The sequence below is a fragment of the Berghia stephanieae genome, chromosome 5 (assembly GCF_034508935.2).
Source record: "Berghia stephanieae isolate SIO BIC M18660-M18661 chromosome 5, UCSD_Bste_1.3, whole genome shotgun sequence".
Lineage (NCBI taxonomy): Eukaryota > Metazoa > Mollusca > Gastropoda > Nudibranchia > Aeolidiidae > Berghia > Berghia stephanieae.
Genome location: NC_088364.1, coordinates 50342720 through 50361064, shown reverse-complemented (window position 1 = coordinate 50361064; position 18345 = coordinate 50342720). Strand labels below are relative to the sequence as shown.

The window sequence follows — 18345 nt, the reverse complement described above, 5'->3', positions numbered from 1 at the left end:
GTCATACGCCTACATTATGGAATCGTCTTCAATATATAAACTTCTTGTGATCGCCCGAGGTACTAACAGAACATCTGTATTCTAAAAAGGAAAGATGTGTTCTGTTATGTCCATCGTGGCGATACGAAATGTAATCAGTTCAGCTGTCTTGTGTCGCGGTACTACTCGTCGCATTCTATATTATTTATTGGAGCTAACCTATTTCCATGGTAGAGGGGACATTATATTATTTATCCGTATGACGTGCACAAGAGAGAGAGAGAGAGAGAGAGAGAGAGAGAGAGAGAGAGAGAGAGAGAGAGAGAGAGAGAGAGAGAAAAAAGGTGGGGGGGGGGGGGAGATAGAAAGATTAAAAGAAAGAAAGAGAGACAGAGTGGGAGAAAGAGAGAAAAGAGAAGTAGAGAATGAGTAAGAGGGACAGAAAGAGAGAAATATTGAGAAACAGTGCGTGTCTCTCTCTCTCTCTCTCTCTCTCTCTCTCTCTCTCTCTTTCTCTCTCTGTTTGTGTGTGTGTGTGTGTGTGTGTGTGTGTGTAAGAGAGAGAGACTGAGTGAGAGAAGGAGACAGAGAGAGAGAGAAAGAAAGAAAGAACGGATGAGAGAGAGAGATAGAGAGAGAGAGAGAGAGAGAGAGAGAGAGAGAGAGAGAGAGAGAGAGAGAGAAACAAGAAGGGATCTTGGGGAGTATAGGATGGATCATGAAATTGATCATATTTTGAGGCGTAAAATTAAGCCTGTTGATTTGGTTTTCATTGTGAATGCGGCTTGTCATAAGCTTATGAATTGATGAATTAGTGATTACTGGTTTGTCTATGTATTATTAAAGGCAGTCTTGAACGCATGCTAAATGACACAGAAAGACTTTTCTGAAACGACAATGTCGCCTCGAATTTTTAAAAAAAGTTGTTAAACAAAAGTAAAAACATGCTAACATCCGACGATCCCCCTCAAAATAATGAACCCTACAGTGACCTGGACACAACGGGGCAATCAAGGACAACACTCAAACGGGAGAGAGAGAGAGAGAGAGAGAGAGAGAGAGAGAGAGAGAGAGAGAGAGAGAGAGAGAGAGAGAGAGAGAGAGAGAGTTTATTTTATAATGTGACTATAATGTAGTCTTGTGGTATGACACTCGATTTCGGATCGGAAGGTCCTAGGTTCGAGTCTCGCTCGGCGCATGGGTGAGTCCTTGGAAAGGCTCTTTACTCACATTCTCTCACCGTATTCGGGTGAAAATGAATACATGGCCGTTAAAATATCGGTGTATCTATCGGACAAAAAAAACCCTGTCATATCGCCTGACAGGGGTTATGACTCGTCCTGCATGTTAAGTGTTGCTTTTGGTCAGGGACTCCTTGTAAAGCGATTCGAGCAAGTTTAGTGGATATTGCGCTATACAAAAGCTCAACATTTTTATTATTCATAATCATGACTTTTTTTTCTATTAAATCAAATATTATATTTTTTTTTTCCTTTTCATTTCCCCCCCAGCGCCTTCATCCTTCAAACCACGCAACGATTCAAAGCATCGTTCACGCTATCGGTATCCATAGCAACGTACCTGCGCCATGTTGTGTCCCAGACAAGATGTCCTCTGTGACGCTGCTTTATTTCGACGAAGATCGCAATGTGGTGTTAAAGAATTATCCAGGGATGACAGTGGAATCCTGCGCTTGTCGATAAAAATCAACAGAGACACAACGTGACTTGCAGAGATAAAACCCCAGGATTCTTATGCCGGGGACAAAGACGTCTCGTAAATCCAGCGAAGACTTTATCTAAATGCAATGTGGAAATTATGAATTCACGTTCTAGAACTAAGTGACAAATATCTGCCTAGAGTTACATTACATGGATTTCTATATTCTATGACATATATGATCAAACAAAGGATCACATGGTCCAATTTGTTCACCGTGAAAAATCATTATTATAATCATAATATGTACAATTTTCTACCTCTTGGAATTCTTTTTTTATTTTTTTTATTTTTTTGGTGATTTCTATAGCTACCTCTTGGAATTAAATGTTGTTATGTGACCAATAACTTACAATTAAATAGTAATTCATTCATTCTTGGAACTCAGACCTTCAAGTAAATCATGTTGGAACAATAACATCCTATTATAGGAGAAAACATGAATTTTCTTAATATGAAATTTTATGTAAATTACATTATATCACTTATAAAGTGGGAATTATTTTCGCCTTTTCTGCCACGCATACAAAGACGCAAACAAAAATAGATAGAGATGAGCACCGTTATATTCATAAAAGTTAATGAACTTTGTAAAAACGACCTCTGTTTGATAAGTTTGGTTATTTATTTGATAACAAGCCTCTTAAAGGAGAGGTTGGGGAGGTGGTGAGTAAATAACAAAAAATAAAAGAGAGAGAGAGAGAGAGAGAGAGAGAGAGAGAGAGAGAGAGAGAGAGAGAATGAAAAGATATGGAAGGGATATCTTAGTGCTCGATGAGAGCATGTTAAAATATCCGACATCCCAAAACACTGGATGACACTATCCAGAAGCGGATATATTATTATTATTATTATTATTATTATTATTGGAAGGAGACAAGTCCTCGTGATTTGTTAACTCTGTAGTTGTTTGTATTGGTGGCAGAAAGGGCTCAAGAGTCATTTACTACTGAATTGGTAGATGTTGCTTTCTCATTCTTTATCTGGATTCATTGACACTTAGTTTTACAGTTTTGAAATGTTGTGTTTTTGGAGAGATATGTTACCTTGAACATGGAAATGATAAAACAGTAACTTGACAAGTATTGTCCTATACACCCTTTTTTTTAATTAACCAGTTAACTGTCGTACTCTGGAAAGACACGTATTAAAACTGTGGCCAGGAAACTCGTTCTTCAAATATCGACCGACTTCATGAGTCCCAGGTTTGAGAGTTTTTTATCAAGATATGGGTCATTTAAATCGATCGATATTTGAAGGACGAGTTTTCTGACCAAATTTTTAAATACCCGTAGTATGTCTGGAGTACGGCAGTTAACCGGTAAAGCGACTGCATGTTCATAGAAAGCTTCGTGGTGCAAGACACGGATATAGATAGATCGAAGTTGACGTCACTCAGGTCATTGTTATTGGGTTTTTTTTTTTTGCCAACCTCGTTTATGAGTAATTCTCACTAACCTGCATTAACCAGACTATAAACGTTTAAGGTTACACATAGTTTAGTGTGTTGGTCCGTTATACTTCCGGATGGCAATGTTGTGGGCTTCTTAGCCAAGCGCATACTATCTATTGCAGGCTGATGACCAGTTAAGCCACGATGCTGAGGATTCAAGTTCGTGTGATGCATTCGTCAAAGGGATTACCAACGTTTTCGTGATGCCTGCTTGGATAGTGTGGCTTCATTTTATATGTTTGAATGATATGATAATAATATGACATATTGTTATATCTCGTATTTAATGCTAAGTGGATATACCCCCCCCCCCCTAAATAATGATATATAATGTGTTATCTTATATTGAAAGATTGATAATTTATTTATTGCTTTATATTGTCCTCTTTGTATCACAAATGGCACGTTAATATTTTTATTCATTCTGTAATATCTGCTATCCTGAAATAATATGTCAAATTATTCGGTTCCCGACTTTTAAGCAGAAGTTCGTTGATTTTATAATAAAATGAAACAAAAGTGAGTATTGGCCCAAGTCCACGTTTACTTATTTGAAGGTTTGATAACCCAAATTATTATGGGCCCGTTGTTGTAATGGAAATACTCTCAAACCAACGCAAAATATTGTACATTACAACACTGCTAAATTAGGCCAACAATTACAATCGGTTATCAGACCTGCTTAAATGTGTACGTTGTCTACAGTCTATTCTGCCCTCCGTTGACAAAGCAACTTTTAAAAAAGTTGGGCTCGACTTCTTAACTTCAATGAATTAAGATGATCCCAACTTGTCAGAAGTTGCCTATAAGGCAGTCGGGGTATCAAATTAAAAAAAAATATAAATATTCCTCCACCTAACGCCGACAGTAATCATCTGTGACCAATCGCCTCTTAAAGGGTTTCATATCGGTGTTGATGCCGGTTCTACATGTATGCTTTGCGGATACAAACCTGAAACCACAGAGCATCTAGATCTAGTCGAGCGTTGTGTTGTGACGAGACTAACGGGCGGGTTCGCGACAGTGCACAAATGTGGCAACGAATTCACCGCCTAGAGAAGTTGCCAGGCTTTGCCACCAGCAAGAGGAGACAATCCGCTTCAGTCGAGAACCTGCTTAACAGCACGCTCATTGTATCATTGGGGACTTGCCACCTGTCCAACATTTATGTAAACGTTGTGGTAACGAGCCCGAAACAGCAGAGCATCTTGTTGAACGGTGCGTTGTGACGAAGCTTTCGGGTGGGTTTGCGACGGTGCACGAGTGCGTTACAGAATTTGCTGATTGGTTCGATCGTCATAACATAGTAGTGTGAGCACCATTAGATGCTGCTGCCGCCTGGATAAGTCTTGTGACACCATTAGTAGAAGCTGCTGCCGATTCCAAATAGTTTCACCCCAATGTAACACTGTGTTGAGACGATGAGTCATATAATATGTGAGCAAAATTCCGTGCTTGCTGTCCTTAGAATAACGTTTTGGATGCTTCAAATTGATTATTTTATGATTAATTGTTTCGCCTTAAAAAAAAACCCAAAAAACAACAAATCCCGTAATTCCCACCAAACGTTATCGCTCTTTTGGAAAAGAAAATAACAATTTTATACAACTCTCATAGTGTCTGTGCTGCCGTAATTTGTAAATCGGGTATTTTAAAAAATTGACCAGAAATCTCGTCCTTCAAATATCACTCGATTAAGATGGCCCTCTTTTTGTCAAAAATACTCAAACCTGGTGCTTTAGAGTGAAATCCCAGTTTTGAGTTTTTGACAAGACGAATGTCATTTTAAGTGGATCGATGTCTGAAGGACGAGTTTTCTGGCCATTTTTTTCAAAAGCGTGTTCTTTTTTTTTGGAGTACTATTGGTTGATCGTAAAGATGACTTTATAACAAATAAACAATCGGAAATGGAAAAGATAACGAGAGAATATTTGAAATAACAAAATTGTCTAATAAACGCAGGGTTGCAAAGCAAAGAAAAAAATTATGACGAGGAGAAGGAAAGAGAAGAAAATAATACACCTGCCCTGGCTTTCGAATAACGAACGTACTTTTTGTCTTCTCCCAGATGTCTAATGACACGAGGCGGTAGTTTATTTCTGCGTGCCAAAATAAAGAAAACAGAGAGCAATTATCTATCATTTTCAGTTGATAATATTTTGTATTAATGAACCGACAGCTGCATCGTCATGTTTTTTTGTTTTTTTTTTTGTTTTTTTTTTCGGAAGTCCGTATGTTGTCATAAAACATCATTTAACTAATTATATAAATCACAACTTTTTCTCATGGCATTAGCTTTATCACGTAAATGATAAAGTTTCGCACACCACTTGCTTCATCATCATCATCATCATCATCATCATCATCATCATCATCATCATCATCATCATCATCATCATCATCATCATCATCATCATGCATCATCATCATCATCATCATCATCATCATCATCACCACTATCAATTTCAATCTCCTCCTCCTCCTCCTCCTCCCCCTACTACTCTACTACTACTACTACTACTACTACTACTACTACTACTACTACTACTACTACTACTACTACTACTACTACTACTACTACTACTACTACTACTACTACTACTACTACTACTACTACTACTACTACAACTACTACTACTACTACTACTACTACTACTACTACTATACTACTACTACTACTACTACTATACTACTACTACTACTACTACTACTACTACTACTACTACCACTACTACTACTACTACTACTACTATACTACTACATACTACTACTACTACACACTACTATACTACTACTACTGCTACTACTACTACTACTACTACTACTACTACTACTACTACTCCTCCTCTTCCTCCTCATCCTGCATCTGCTCCTCCTCCGTCTCATTCTCCTCCTCCTCCTCCTCCTCCTCGTCCGCTTCCTTCTTCCCCATTTGTCTTCTTCTTCATCACGATCATCACTAATTTTACCATTCTCACCATTGTCATCTACAGAATTATTACCCCTAACGTATTGATGTAATTGTAATATATTATTCTCAATGTACTGATTTACCAGCAAAATATCAACCGCCGTCTCTACACGGCAATATCTCGGTTAACCCTCTCCTTACCAACCATAATGTAAATGTTGCTGCCATGCTCGAAGCTCGAAGAGAAATAAATAACAATGTGAAATTGAATGAACGTAATCTTCAATTGAATATACGAAAACAAATAAAATGGACATTTCGGGTTTCCCCTTTATCAACAAACCAGGATGAACGAAACACTACAGATGAATGAGATAATGATAATGTGGTAGTGGCATTGTTAAGGTGAATTAAGGGGAAACCCGAAACGCCCATTTTTATCTTTTTTCGTATATTAAATTGAAGCTTACATTCTATTTCACATTGTTACTTACCAACCATAGGAAAATCATCGCATTCGTTACGATGCAACCAACAAGTTTCTCATTCTTACTTCCTTTGTACTTTGTACATCACGTATTTTAGAATTTTTGTTGTTGTTATAACTATAAAAACTTGGCACTGTGTTGTAGAGCTCATTTTGCTGAACAATATTATGTATAGAATGTACTAATTGCTTTTCTGTTTGAGTCAGAACAATATATTTTGGTGTTGACTGGGTGTGTTGGGTGGGTGTGAAGTTCCCAGGAAAGTTATGAAAATGGCTGGTAAGGGGAGAGTTAAACAAAAGATTCTGGTAAGATATAGTTAGATATAATTCCCTTTATTCATCCCATAGGGGAAATTTGTCTCTAGGGTCTATTCCACGGGAAAGCTGGAATAACCCAGGCGTCAGCTAGGGCGAGGTGACTTGCTCAAGGTTACACAGCGCAGCGGCGGGTAATCGAACTCGGTACCTTTCGGGTACGAAGCAGTGATCGAACGCGGTATCTTTCGGGCACGAAACAAAGACCGTACCGCTGAGCCACGATGTCCCTATGGTCGTCTTTTATTTTAAATAACCAGAAACATGATTATATTTTTGTCACTTGAAGAAAATATATATATATATCCTGACTAAAACATATAAACTGATATTTTGTCTATAAACCCAAGCTACTGCACCTAAACCGCTTTGACCTACGTGTACACATTTGCAGGTCTGATACCGACACAAGTATGGGCTTGATTTAACATTGTTGTAATGGACACTATTTTGCGTTGGTTTGAGATTACAACAATGAGCCCATAAGAAATTGGGTTATCAGACCTGCAAATAAGTGAACATTGGCTTCAACATAGTACCGTTTTTAGTCCGTGGGTCACTAATATCCTGGTGTATTCATACTGTAATATTATTGCATTTTATATACTTTGCTTTACTTGCATTTCAATCTGACAGACATCATTTTTCGTCACGAAATCACAACATTAACTTAATTGTAAATCTTGTGGAATAATAGGTTGCAGGCCTCGTAACTAAACACAAATTGGCTTGTTTCAAATCAATATTGTTGGTATTGAATTTATTTTGTGTTGGTTTCAGATAATGTCCCATATTGAAGTGGACGTCTCTCATGTCTTTGTTATTGTTTTTGCCATTCGCACTCAACTGTATGGACCAGACAATAAACGTTCATGGTTACACAGAGTTGTGTGTGTTGGTCCATTATACTTCCGGATGACAGTGTTGTGATCTTCATAGCCAAGCGCATGCTATCTATAACAATGAAATTATAACTATTTGGGTAGTCAGACTTGTAAAACAAGTGCACGTCGCATGAAAGCGATTGATTAGCATTATATCACGTATGGAGTAGAGTATAGAGCGGTGCGACCTCCCGGAGCCTGGGTGATCGTAAAAAAAAAATGTGAATGTGGAAAAGGCTTCGGAAAGGAACATTAAAACACTGCATATGATGAACGTTTCGAGTGAAAACCCCTTCGGCAGCAAAACAATATACAACAAAAACGTCATTTGTTTGTACTGTTTCAATCCGAAGCCTTTTGCATCGTCGCCTTTTGGTTCACATCAGGAATCAAGGCGTTTGCTTGAAAGAAAATAAAACATTTACTTCAAATTAGATGATCCCTGACTTGTATAAAAAGCTTTAACCAATTTCTACTGTTCCAAAATAGAAAGCTCATTAAGTGTAAAGGAAACATAATGACATCATTGTCACTTGCATTGTTTGTGTGTTGTGTGTAGTGTGTGTGTGTGTGTGTGTTTGTGTGTGTGTTTGTATGTGTGTGTGTTTCCTCATGGGAGAACGAGAGTAAGAAGGGAGAGAGCGAGAGAGAGAGAGAGAGAGAGTTTGTGTGTGTGTGTGTGTGTGTGTGTGTGTTTGTGTAAGGGAGATATAGATAGATAGATAGATAGATAGATAGATAGATAGAGAAAGAGAGAGATAAAGTGAGTGAGAGAGATAGAGATAGATAGATAGATAGATAGAGAGATAGATAGATAGATAGATAGATAGATAGATAGATAGAGAGAGAGAGACAGAGAGAGAGAGAGAGAGAGAGAGAGAGAGAGAGAGAGAGAGAGAGAGTTTATATTATGAGTATGTGTGTTTGTGTGTTGTTTACGTTTTAACATGTTGCATCAAAACAATGATGGTGTTTGATAATAGGATTATCACAAAAACTAACATTAATTTTAATTCGATTTGAATGAAATTCATTCAATCATTGTCCCACTCTTCATCATCACGAGTAGTTACAGAATCTTTAGGATTCACAACTTTTAAAACAAATTATTAAATGTTAATAAAAACGTAGTCGTTCAGAGCCATTCGGCCCATGGAGCCGGGATTCATCCCAGATTCTGTAGCGTGAAACGGATGATAGCAATTGCCTGCTATTCTCTAATAAGGACGCCAGTCTATCGCAAAAGTACTTTCCGCCAGATATAGCAGACCCAGCTACCCAATGACTGAACCGGCGAGTCAGAAGAAAAAACAAAAAACCTCGACTGCACCTGGGATTGATCTCGGTCCAATAACAATAATCGATTTTTTTTAAAAATCCCAAAAAGCTTAGAAAACAATAAATGCAAATAATATGTAACATTGCTCGAAATGATTGACTGAAAAATCGCCCCCCAAAAAATCAACCTTCTTCGATTCGCTATCGAACCTCACATCCCCTGATTACCAGTCATTCATTTTACCATAACACCAACGCAAAATAATATTGGCAATACTCTTTATCTTTATAAAAACGTTTTTGAGGGGAGTCTGGCTTTACTTGAAAATGGCATTCGATTTTTACGTCTGTATGCATTTGTAGGGTTGTAACATTTGAATTATAACCAAAAACAGAGCTAAGACATTAGTAAAATTGATATTTCTTGATTGAATAAACCACGTAACTGGATATGTTATGGAAAATTTCAATGCGTAGCAGATTTTCTTTGTAAATATTATTCTTTCAAATGGTCAACAATTGAAAGAAAAAAAATCGACCCCTAATTAGCTAACAGTTGCTGTATAGGCGCATATCTATAGAAAAGTGTTTCTACAAACGCATTTTAGAGTATTTTTTAAGCGGGTCTATTTACAATGAAACAATAGTCTTAAGGATATTTTGCAGAAATATTGATCTTCATTTTTAACATCCTATTCTGTCGCATTCACCATGATTGCACAAAGTATGCTGTAAATGATAGATGGATTAGGTGTATATTAATAAATCATATTTTTTGAAATGTATATAAATTTAATTGTAGCTTTACTTGACAGCTATTCATGATGAATAATAAATTGTACAGTAATAAATTTATGTATCAATTCTCTCTGTATCTTCAATAAAGATGTTTCAGTTTTAGTTTAATTTTAAAGGTTGTGTGTTGTCCTGTTTATTGTAGCAAATCGTAAATTGTAAATTCCTGTAATTCGTGACATAATAAAAGGAAAATTTCCATATAAATGGTTTGTTTCAATTTATGAATAAAATTTTAATAAATCTACAGTTGAAGGCTTTAATGACAAGAGGGGTTCCCATAGTTTTTGTAAACTCATATATGTTTACTTTATCTCACCCTTTTCAAATGTCGACGTATACTTATTTGCAGATCTGATAACCTAAATTGTTATAGTCTCATTGTTGTAATGGAAATACACTCTCAAACCAACGGTAAATATTGTCCCTGACAACATAGTTAAAACAAGCCCATTTTTGCGTTCGGTTATCAGACCTTCAAATATGTGCACGTTATTCGGCTATGTGGCCTTGTGGTATAACATTCGCGTTCGGATCGGAAGGTCCTGGGTTTGAGCCTCGCTCGGCATATAGTTGAGTCCTTGGGAAAGGCTCTTTACTCACATTCTCTCATCGTACTCATGTCTGAAATAAGTACCTGGCGGTTTAAACAGCGTTGTCTCTGTTGGAAAAAAATGTATTATCGCCTTACAAGACTCATGTCTCGTTCTACATGCCACGTGTTGCTGTTGGTCAGTGACCCGTTGTAAAGCGCTTAAAGCGCGTTTAATGGCTGTTGCGCTATATAAAAGCTCACGTTTGGGGGTTTTTTCAAAGGACAGGTCGCGGGCTTCCCGTAGTTTTTGTAAACTGATTTGTTTACTTTTTATCTCCATTTAAAAAAAAAATGTCCGAGCCTCCGTGTGCTTTTATTTACGTGTCTGATAACCCAAATTGTTATGATCTTATTGTTGTAAAAGGAAAGGACCTCAAACCAACGCAAAATTTTGCCCAGTAATGCAATTTTAAATCAAGCCTATACTTGAGTTCGGTTATCAGACCTACATATAGGTGCACCTTGGTCCAAGCCAATTTTCGGTCAGCCCACAATCTAAGTGTTAAATCTACAAGGCTGGGAGGGGGGGGGGGGGGGGGGCAAAGTGGCCGAGTGGTTAAGGCATTGCACTGTGACCAGGAAGGGTCGCTTTTTTTTCCGAGGGCAAGATGATTAACCCACAATTTGCTCACTTGGGCAACATCGGTGATTCCTGAAAGGATGTAATATTATCCTAGTTAGCCTTTTGGAAGATAAGATAACAGAAGAGAAGGTGAAATAATAATAAACATAAATATATATAAATAAGTTATTACTATTACTATAATAGTAAATTATGCTCACTTTCGAAAGCCCAAAATATTCAAGAGTAAATGCAGCGCGGTATATCTATATTCTAGCGATGAAAATTAGACAATGAACAATGTCATGAATAGAATGCACTTGTTCCTTTTCTGTTAGAGTAGAAAAAAAATATTCTTGTGTTGAGTGGGTGTAAATTTTCAGGGAAAATTCTGAAAATTATAGTTAGTAAGGAGAGAGTTAACTCCAAAGATTTTGGAACAAAAGATGGCAAAGTCACCTCCACCATCGTCGTCCAAGAACCAAGAGCAAGCCTCTGAGTAACTGAATCAACAAGACATGGACACCAATTTCCTTCACAGGAAACCCATCTTCCTTTACAAAATTGGATTTGACCACCATATTTACCCTATCTAACCACTACGCACAAATCATTTCCGATTCAGCTTCTGTTATCGGTGAATCAATATCGGTTTGAACAAATATATGAGTAGATCTGCATATTTTCTGTGAAATAAAATTGTAGAACTACGAGTAGATACCGGTGTGTAGGATTATAAATTAAGTTAGTTTGTCAATATATTAACACAATAGCATTGGAACAAACAAGGTATCTATGAATAACAGGAAATTATCTAAAGTTTTGATCTATTAAGCATTTCAGTCTATTTCAATAATTATTTTCAGGAAAAGATCTTAACAGTTAATGTAACGCTAAAGAAATCAGACCGTATAAATGAGTTAAATAAAAGCAGTTCACTAAGGTGTTGTGATTTATTGAAATGAAATAGCAATGAAAAAAAATAACGTTTGGTATGTTTTAGATAGTTTTTGTAATAATAGACAAGCTATTGTTTCATGATGAAGGAAACTTTAAAGCGTTGTTTTACTTGATTTGGTGAGTTAAAAATGGTTCCTATATATATATATATATATATATATATATATATATATATATATATATATATATATATATATATATTATATATATATATATATATATATATATATATATATATATATATTATATATATATATTGTGATAGTCATTGAAGTAGGTGAATTCTTTTCAGGCTGTATTATTATTATTTTTTCCCTTCTTCTTCTCATCCTCCTCTTCTTCTTCTTCTTCCTTTTTTTCTTCTTCTCCTCTTCCTCCTCCTTCTCCTCCTCTTCTTCTACTTCTTCTTCTTCCTCCTACTCATTCTTCTTCTTCTCCTCCTCCTCCTCTCGTTCCTCCTCCTATTCTGTCTGTTCTACTCATGAGAAAATGCCCATTGTCTTTATGATATAAAAAAATATATATATGATATGCCACGAAACAATCTAGGCCATACGAATTGTATCTAAGGCAAAACGATACATTAAAACAAAACAAAAACAAACAAACAAACAAACAAACAAACAAACAAAAAACAACAATAACAAAACAACAAATAGGCCTGGCCTAACTCATACAAATAGAGCGGATCAAAAGTTAGAGCAAGCTCCCGTGTAAAAGTAGTAATATTTATTTTACCTGAACGCACCCTTCATTTGCCATTTCTCGGAGTCAAAACAAGCACAACCCTACATCTAACACTAACACCCGAGGTTGTCTATCTACTATTTCCATTCCGAAAATATAAATATCTAGAGATTTTCTCCAAATCCATGTTCGACGCGAATAGGCCCAGTGATATCACAACTACTATTCCAAGCCCAAGAGACCTGAAGGCGTTGTTTCTTTATTTAGATCTGATGACAAATTCCCCTCTCCTCCCCAAAACTTACTCAAAATACATTAAGGTTGGTGTTCGTTATGAGATTTGTTATAGTTATACACGATCAGTCGATAGATAGGTACCATACAGGAAAATCAAAATTGGTCGATCACGATGCTTTTATGTCTACATTGTCATCAGAATACAGATTAAGTAATTCCATGGATTCGAAAGGCCTATAGAGCCGAAGTTCATCTCGTTTTTGTTTTTAATAGCGTTTATTTATCATTTGTTTGATATTCTTTGAAAAGGACTGAAGTCTATCGCAAGTTAATTTCCATTAGATCTCACTGACCCAGCCCTAGCAATCATCACGCGGTAGACAGTGCATCAAAAGAAAACAATCTCGCGGAGTGCTCTATCACGAATACATTTGAATTATTTTGATATTTATTTTACCGCTTTCCGACTGTTTTGCAAAAGTGAAAGAAAATATTTATAAGTGCCCGCTGTCGAACGTATACGGAGGGGTTTCTTGAGACGCTTTCATTCATTCCATCCTCACGTGTATCATTCCTGTTAGGCGCCGATTTCCTTCATTATTTAGGATGTAGGCAAATCCCCATCAAACACACTCAAAATACATTAAAGTTGGTTTTGGTTAGGATACACTTTGAATGCTGATCTAGATCTGTCCCCGATGGCAGTTTTCTTCTTCCCTGTTATTTGTGTTTCGCGTCTGGAGTCTATAGTAGCTATGTATGTACTTGTTACATGGTAGCGCATCCACTTGGAATTGGGATGATTTAGATGCCAATGCTCTCTAAAGGGAGAAACATAATGAAACATTTGTATGGTTTGTTTTTTTTTTTTTGTTTTTTTTAAGGGAATTTTATTTTCAAAGGTACTCGTTTACTTACTTATCTAAACCAACGCAAGATGCGGCCTGAAGAACTTCGTTTTATTTAGAAATATAATCAAAACAGTGCAAAGTAAAAAAAACCCCAAAAACAATCAAATAAAAAAAAAACAAAAAAAAAAAAAAACAAACAAAACAAAACAAAACAAAACAAAAAACAAACAAAAACAAAACAAAACAAAAAAACAAAACAAAAACCAAACAGAATGAATATATAAGAAAAAAAATAAAGAAAAAAAAAACAGAAAAAAAAAAAACCAACAAAAAAAAAGACCCAACGGAGTAACGAATTGAAGCTTTGAATGGTTTTGCATGAAAAAAAAAAAACCAGAAAGAAAAGAAAAAATAGCGACAAACTTTTTTCTTCTCTGTAAACCTTTCATTACAGTGTTTTGTTTTTATTCTCCCTTTCCCCTTGGTTTTAAGAATAAAATAGATATACGCACATTTATTCAACATTCTTATAGAGAATTTAGTGGTCCCTCCATCTCAATTGGTAGAGCACCCGCTTCACACGCAAAAAGACCTATATCGATTAGGGTGAAATCGAGATTTTTTCTGACCTCCCTGTCTACCCAGTAGTGATTGGGTAGCGGGGATCTCTAAGATCTGGCGGAAAGTACTTTGCGATATACTAGCGTCCAATCTAAAGGGTAGCAAGAAAATACTTTTGTCCGTTTCACGCCATAAAAACCGGATAAACTCCGGACACATGGCTGACACGATTTACTGACAAAACGCCTTTTTAATTTTGACCAGAATTGAAGTGTAATAAACAAACGAGGACGCCCTCAGTATGTCAGAAACTTCTAAATATGAGACTTTTAAGGAGTATCAGCTTTAAGAATTGTTGGTCACGTTGAGGGCCATCCTAACCCATCGATATTTGATGTAAAAAAAAAAAAAGATTGTCTGGGCAAAATGGAAAAAAAAAAAAATACGAATTGTCATTGTTGGACGTTGTGGTGTTGATGGCTGATGCACACACTGCTAAAATAAATTGTCATAAAAATGTCTGGCAGGGGCCTGTCATAAAAACAATATCAAGACTTGATTTCATTATGATATGAATAATAGGTAGTCGGTCAGACCAGTTCCACCCTGGATGATATCTTAGGGTTTCAAGTGGACCAAGTGGAAAATGTGTTTTTATGTTTCTAAGGGTTTTACGGCGCTTCCAACACATTTAGGTCCTATCATCCCCAGTAAAAACGAAGAAAATGAGATAGTCAAAAAGTTCTAGAATTATAAATTAAGTCTCTCCTTACCGGCCAATTTCAGAATTTTTCCCAAAACTTCACATTCACCCAACACAAAAATGGACTTGTCTTACTCAAACAGAAGATTAATAAGTACATTCTATGCATTATATCGTTCGACAAAATGAGCTCTACAGTACAGTGTCACGTTTATATGGCTATAATAAACACATTTTCTTCAAAGTTTATAAGAAACAAGAATAATCAGATTTTGGCGGATTTTGTCAGTATGTTACCTTAGAGCGTAGCATCAACAGTGTGATATAAGTTAAATAGTGTTAATCACTAAAATGGCTGTCTAAAAACAATAACAAAGAGCTGAGTCGCGTCAACTTCGTTCCTTCTGTTGTCGTTGACTTTAGAGAAATTCACTTGTCAGTTCATCCCAAATTTGTGTCACAGAAATACAAGCAGGTGTCTGTCTGCATTGAGAGTAAAATCACGTTCTCCAGTTGCGTTTTTATGACGCTCCATGACATGCAGTCTGTCTGTTTTTAACCGCTGACTAGACCATGATATGAATAATCTGCCGCACTCTGAAGAAAAACACACATTTAGAAATTTGGCCAGAAAACTCGTCCTTCAAATATCGATCGATTTAAACGACCCTCGTCTTAGCAAACACTTTCAAACCCAGGTTTGAAAGTGTTTGCAAAGACGAGGGTCGTCGATCGATTTAAACGACCCTCGTCTTAGCAAACACTTTCAAACCCAGGTTTGAAAGTGTTTGCTAAGACGAGGGTCGTTTAAATCGATCGATATTTGAAGGACGAGTTTTCTGGCCAAATTTCTAAATTTGTGTTTTTTCCAGAGTACAGGAGTAATGTCTTCTCTATGTCGCCAGTATATTATTCTGACAGTAAAGATTAATTTTCCTTCAGTACACTTGTATAGTGCAGCGTTTAGATTAATTTGTTATTTTTAAAATGCTTTAACAATGAATGAGTTCAGATCTAGGTATTGATCAGACACAAGTTAGGGGTTCCTGACCTCCAACAGTGGTCGATCTCGGGTCACTTTGAGTGTGGAACAATTGTCTACCGACTTAGCTATCGGGACCCTTGCCTTGTTTGTTGTTTTGTTTTTATGGCGCTTGCGACACCATTGGGTCATTTCAACGCCAGTAAAAAAAAAGTTGTTGAAGGTTTCAAGAGCAATACATCGATGTGCGAATTTTTACATTACCTAAAAGTCCCATCCAGACACAAGTAACTGATCCCGCTATGAAGGATACACTCAAATGTTAACAATGTTTTGTTTTTTGTTTTTAAGGGTTTTACGGCGCTTGCAACACATTAAGGTTATATCAGCGCCAGTAAAAAGGAAGAAAATGGGACAGTAAAGTTCTAGAATTACAATTAAAACACTCAAGAAAAGGGCCAAGAGCGCACTATCAAAGTAGGTACTCAGTTTGAGATCACCTAAAAGTCTAATCCAGACACAAGCACAGGTCCCCACTAAACGGAATGCACTCAAATGTTTACAACCCATATTATATAATATGTAAACAGAACATAAAACAGTGCATAACAGAGAGATGATTTACAAGGAAAAAAAATATCATCTCCCCAAACTCTAACTATACATTTGACTGTTTCCTTCTCAGCAAGGGACAAGACAAAACCAAGTAATCTCATTCAGAAAGCATGTTGGAAAACAGATATAGGGGGATAGAAGACACAGTAAGTACCTCTCTGCCCACTATGGGAGGTCAGGAACCCCACCCAGAAAAAAAGGAGCAATCTCAATCTAAAACAAAGACAGAAAGACAACGAGGAAAAGGAAAACAGATAAGGAGGATAGAAGACACAGCAAGTGACCTCCTGCCCACCAGAGGATATCAGAAGACCTCACCCAGGAACCTCGTCTTATTCGAGGACAAGGGCATAAGGGTACCTACCGCCAAACACATTTGCAAGTCTGATAACCTAACGCAATTGCGGCTGCTGAGATGTAGGTCATCAGACCTGCAAATAAGTACACTAGCAAAGGCCCGTTCCTACAAAAGAGAAGCAGAAAACGCATTTCGGTACTCCATCCAAAAGGGGAAGATGACTGGGCCCAAGGTCCTACTTTATATTATGTTTTTTTTTGTTTTTTTTTTTTGGTTTTTAAGGGTTTTACAGCGCGTGCAACACATTCAGGTCATATCAGCGCCAGTAAAAAGGAAGAAAATGGGGGATAGTAAAAAGTTCTAGAATTACAATTAAAGGGACCTAAGAAAATGTAAGATAAAGGGGAATTGGTTCTTCTTCTTCTTCTTCGTTCCTCTGATGGACATCTATGGCTGCAGTCCGATATCTGCTATGAAGTCTGTGGTCCGCTTTAGGTCCTCAGCCTCGCCATAGAGCTTTGTGTTGAGTGTTGTAGGGAATTGGTTCAAAAGGAAACAGATGATTCCAGGAGCACACTATCAAAGCACTTAGTTTGATATCACCTAAAAGTCTCATCCTGACACAAGCACAGGTCCCCACTAAGAGGAACACATTCAGATGTTTACAAATCATATGTAAAACAAAAACAATACATGCATAACAGAGAGATGATTTACAAGAAAAAAAATATTATCTCCCAAATCCCAAACTATAAATTTGACTGTTTCGCTTTCAGCTAGGGTATCCGGCCAGGGCCAGGACAAAATCAAGTAATCTAATCCCAAGACAAAGACAGAAAGCATGTCATGTTTGAAAACAGCTATAAGGGGATAGAAGACATAGTAAGTGCCTCCCTGCCCACTATGGGAGGCCAGGAACTCCACCCAGTACTTTATATTAATAATAATAATAATAATAATAATAATAATAATAATAATATAATAATAATAATAATAATAATAATAATAATAATAATAATAATAATAATATAATAATAATAAAATAATAATAATAATAATAATAATAATAATAATAATAATAATATAATAATAATAAATAATAATAATAATAATAATAATAATAATAATAATAATAATAATAATAATATAATATAATAATAATAAAATATAATAATAATAAAATAATAATAATAATAATAATAATAATAATAATAATAATAATAATAATAATAATAATAATAATAAATCACAACGCAACACAATATTTTCCGTATCTAAATACATTTATTCTATTATTTCACCTGTCGAACCCATGTACTTGGATTCACCAATCTACAAATTATAATTACTCGATCCCACAATGCCGTTTATTGGAAAACCACCACCATTTTACGTGACATTTAGAATGTACCATACATCCTATCAGTGAAAACTCTTTTTTTTTTAAAGAATATCATTCATAGGTAACTA

General features: G+C 36.2%; 1 protein-coding gene across 1 annotated transcript in view; it reads left to right on the top strand.

The window, feature by feature from the left end:
* Positions 1 to 5608, top strand: part of LOC144973133 (growth/differentiation factor 10-like) — a 96663-nt gene extending 91055 nt beyond the window's left edge. The window contains exon 4 of the mRNA XM_078915222.1: positions 1491 to 5608. Coding sequence (XP_078771348.1) covers positions 1491 to 1682 — 192 coding nt within the window. The 3' untranslated portion in view covers positions 1683 to 5608. The remainder of the gene's footprint in view (positions 1 to 1490) is intronic.
* The last annotated feature ends 12737 nt before the right edge of the window (positions 5609 to 18345 follow it).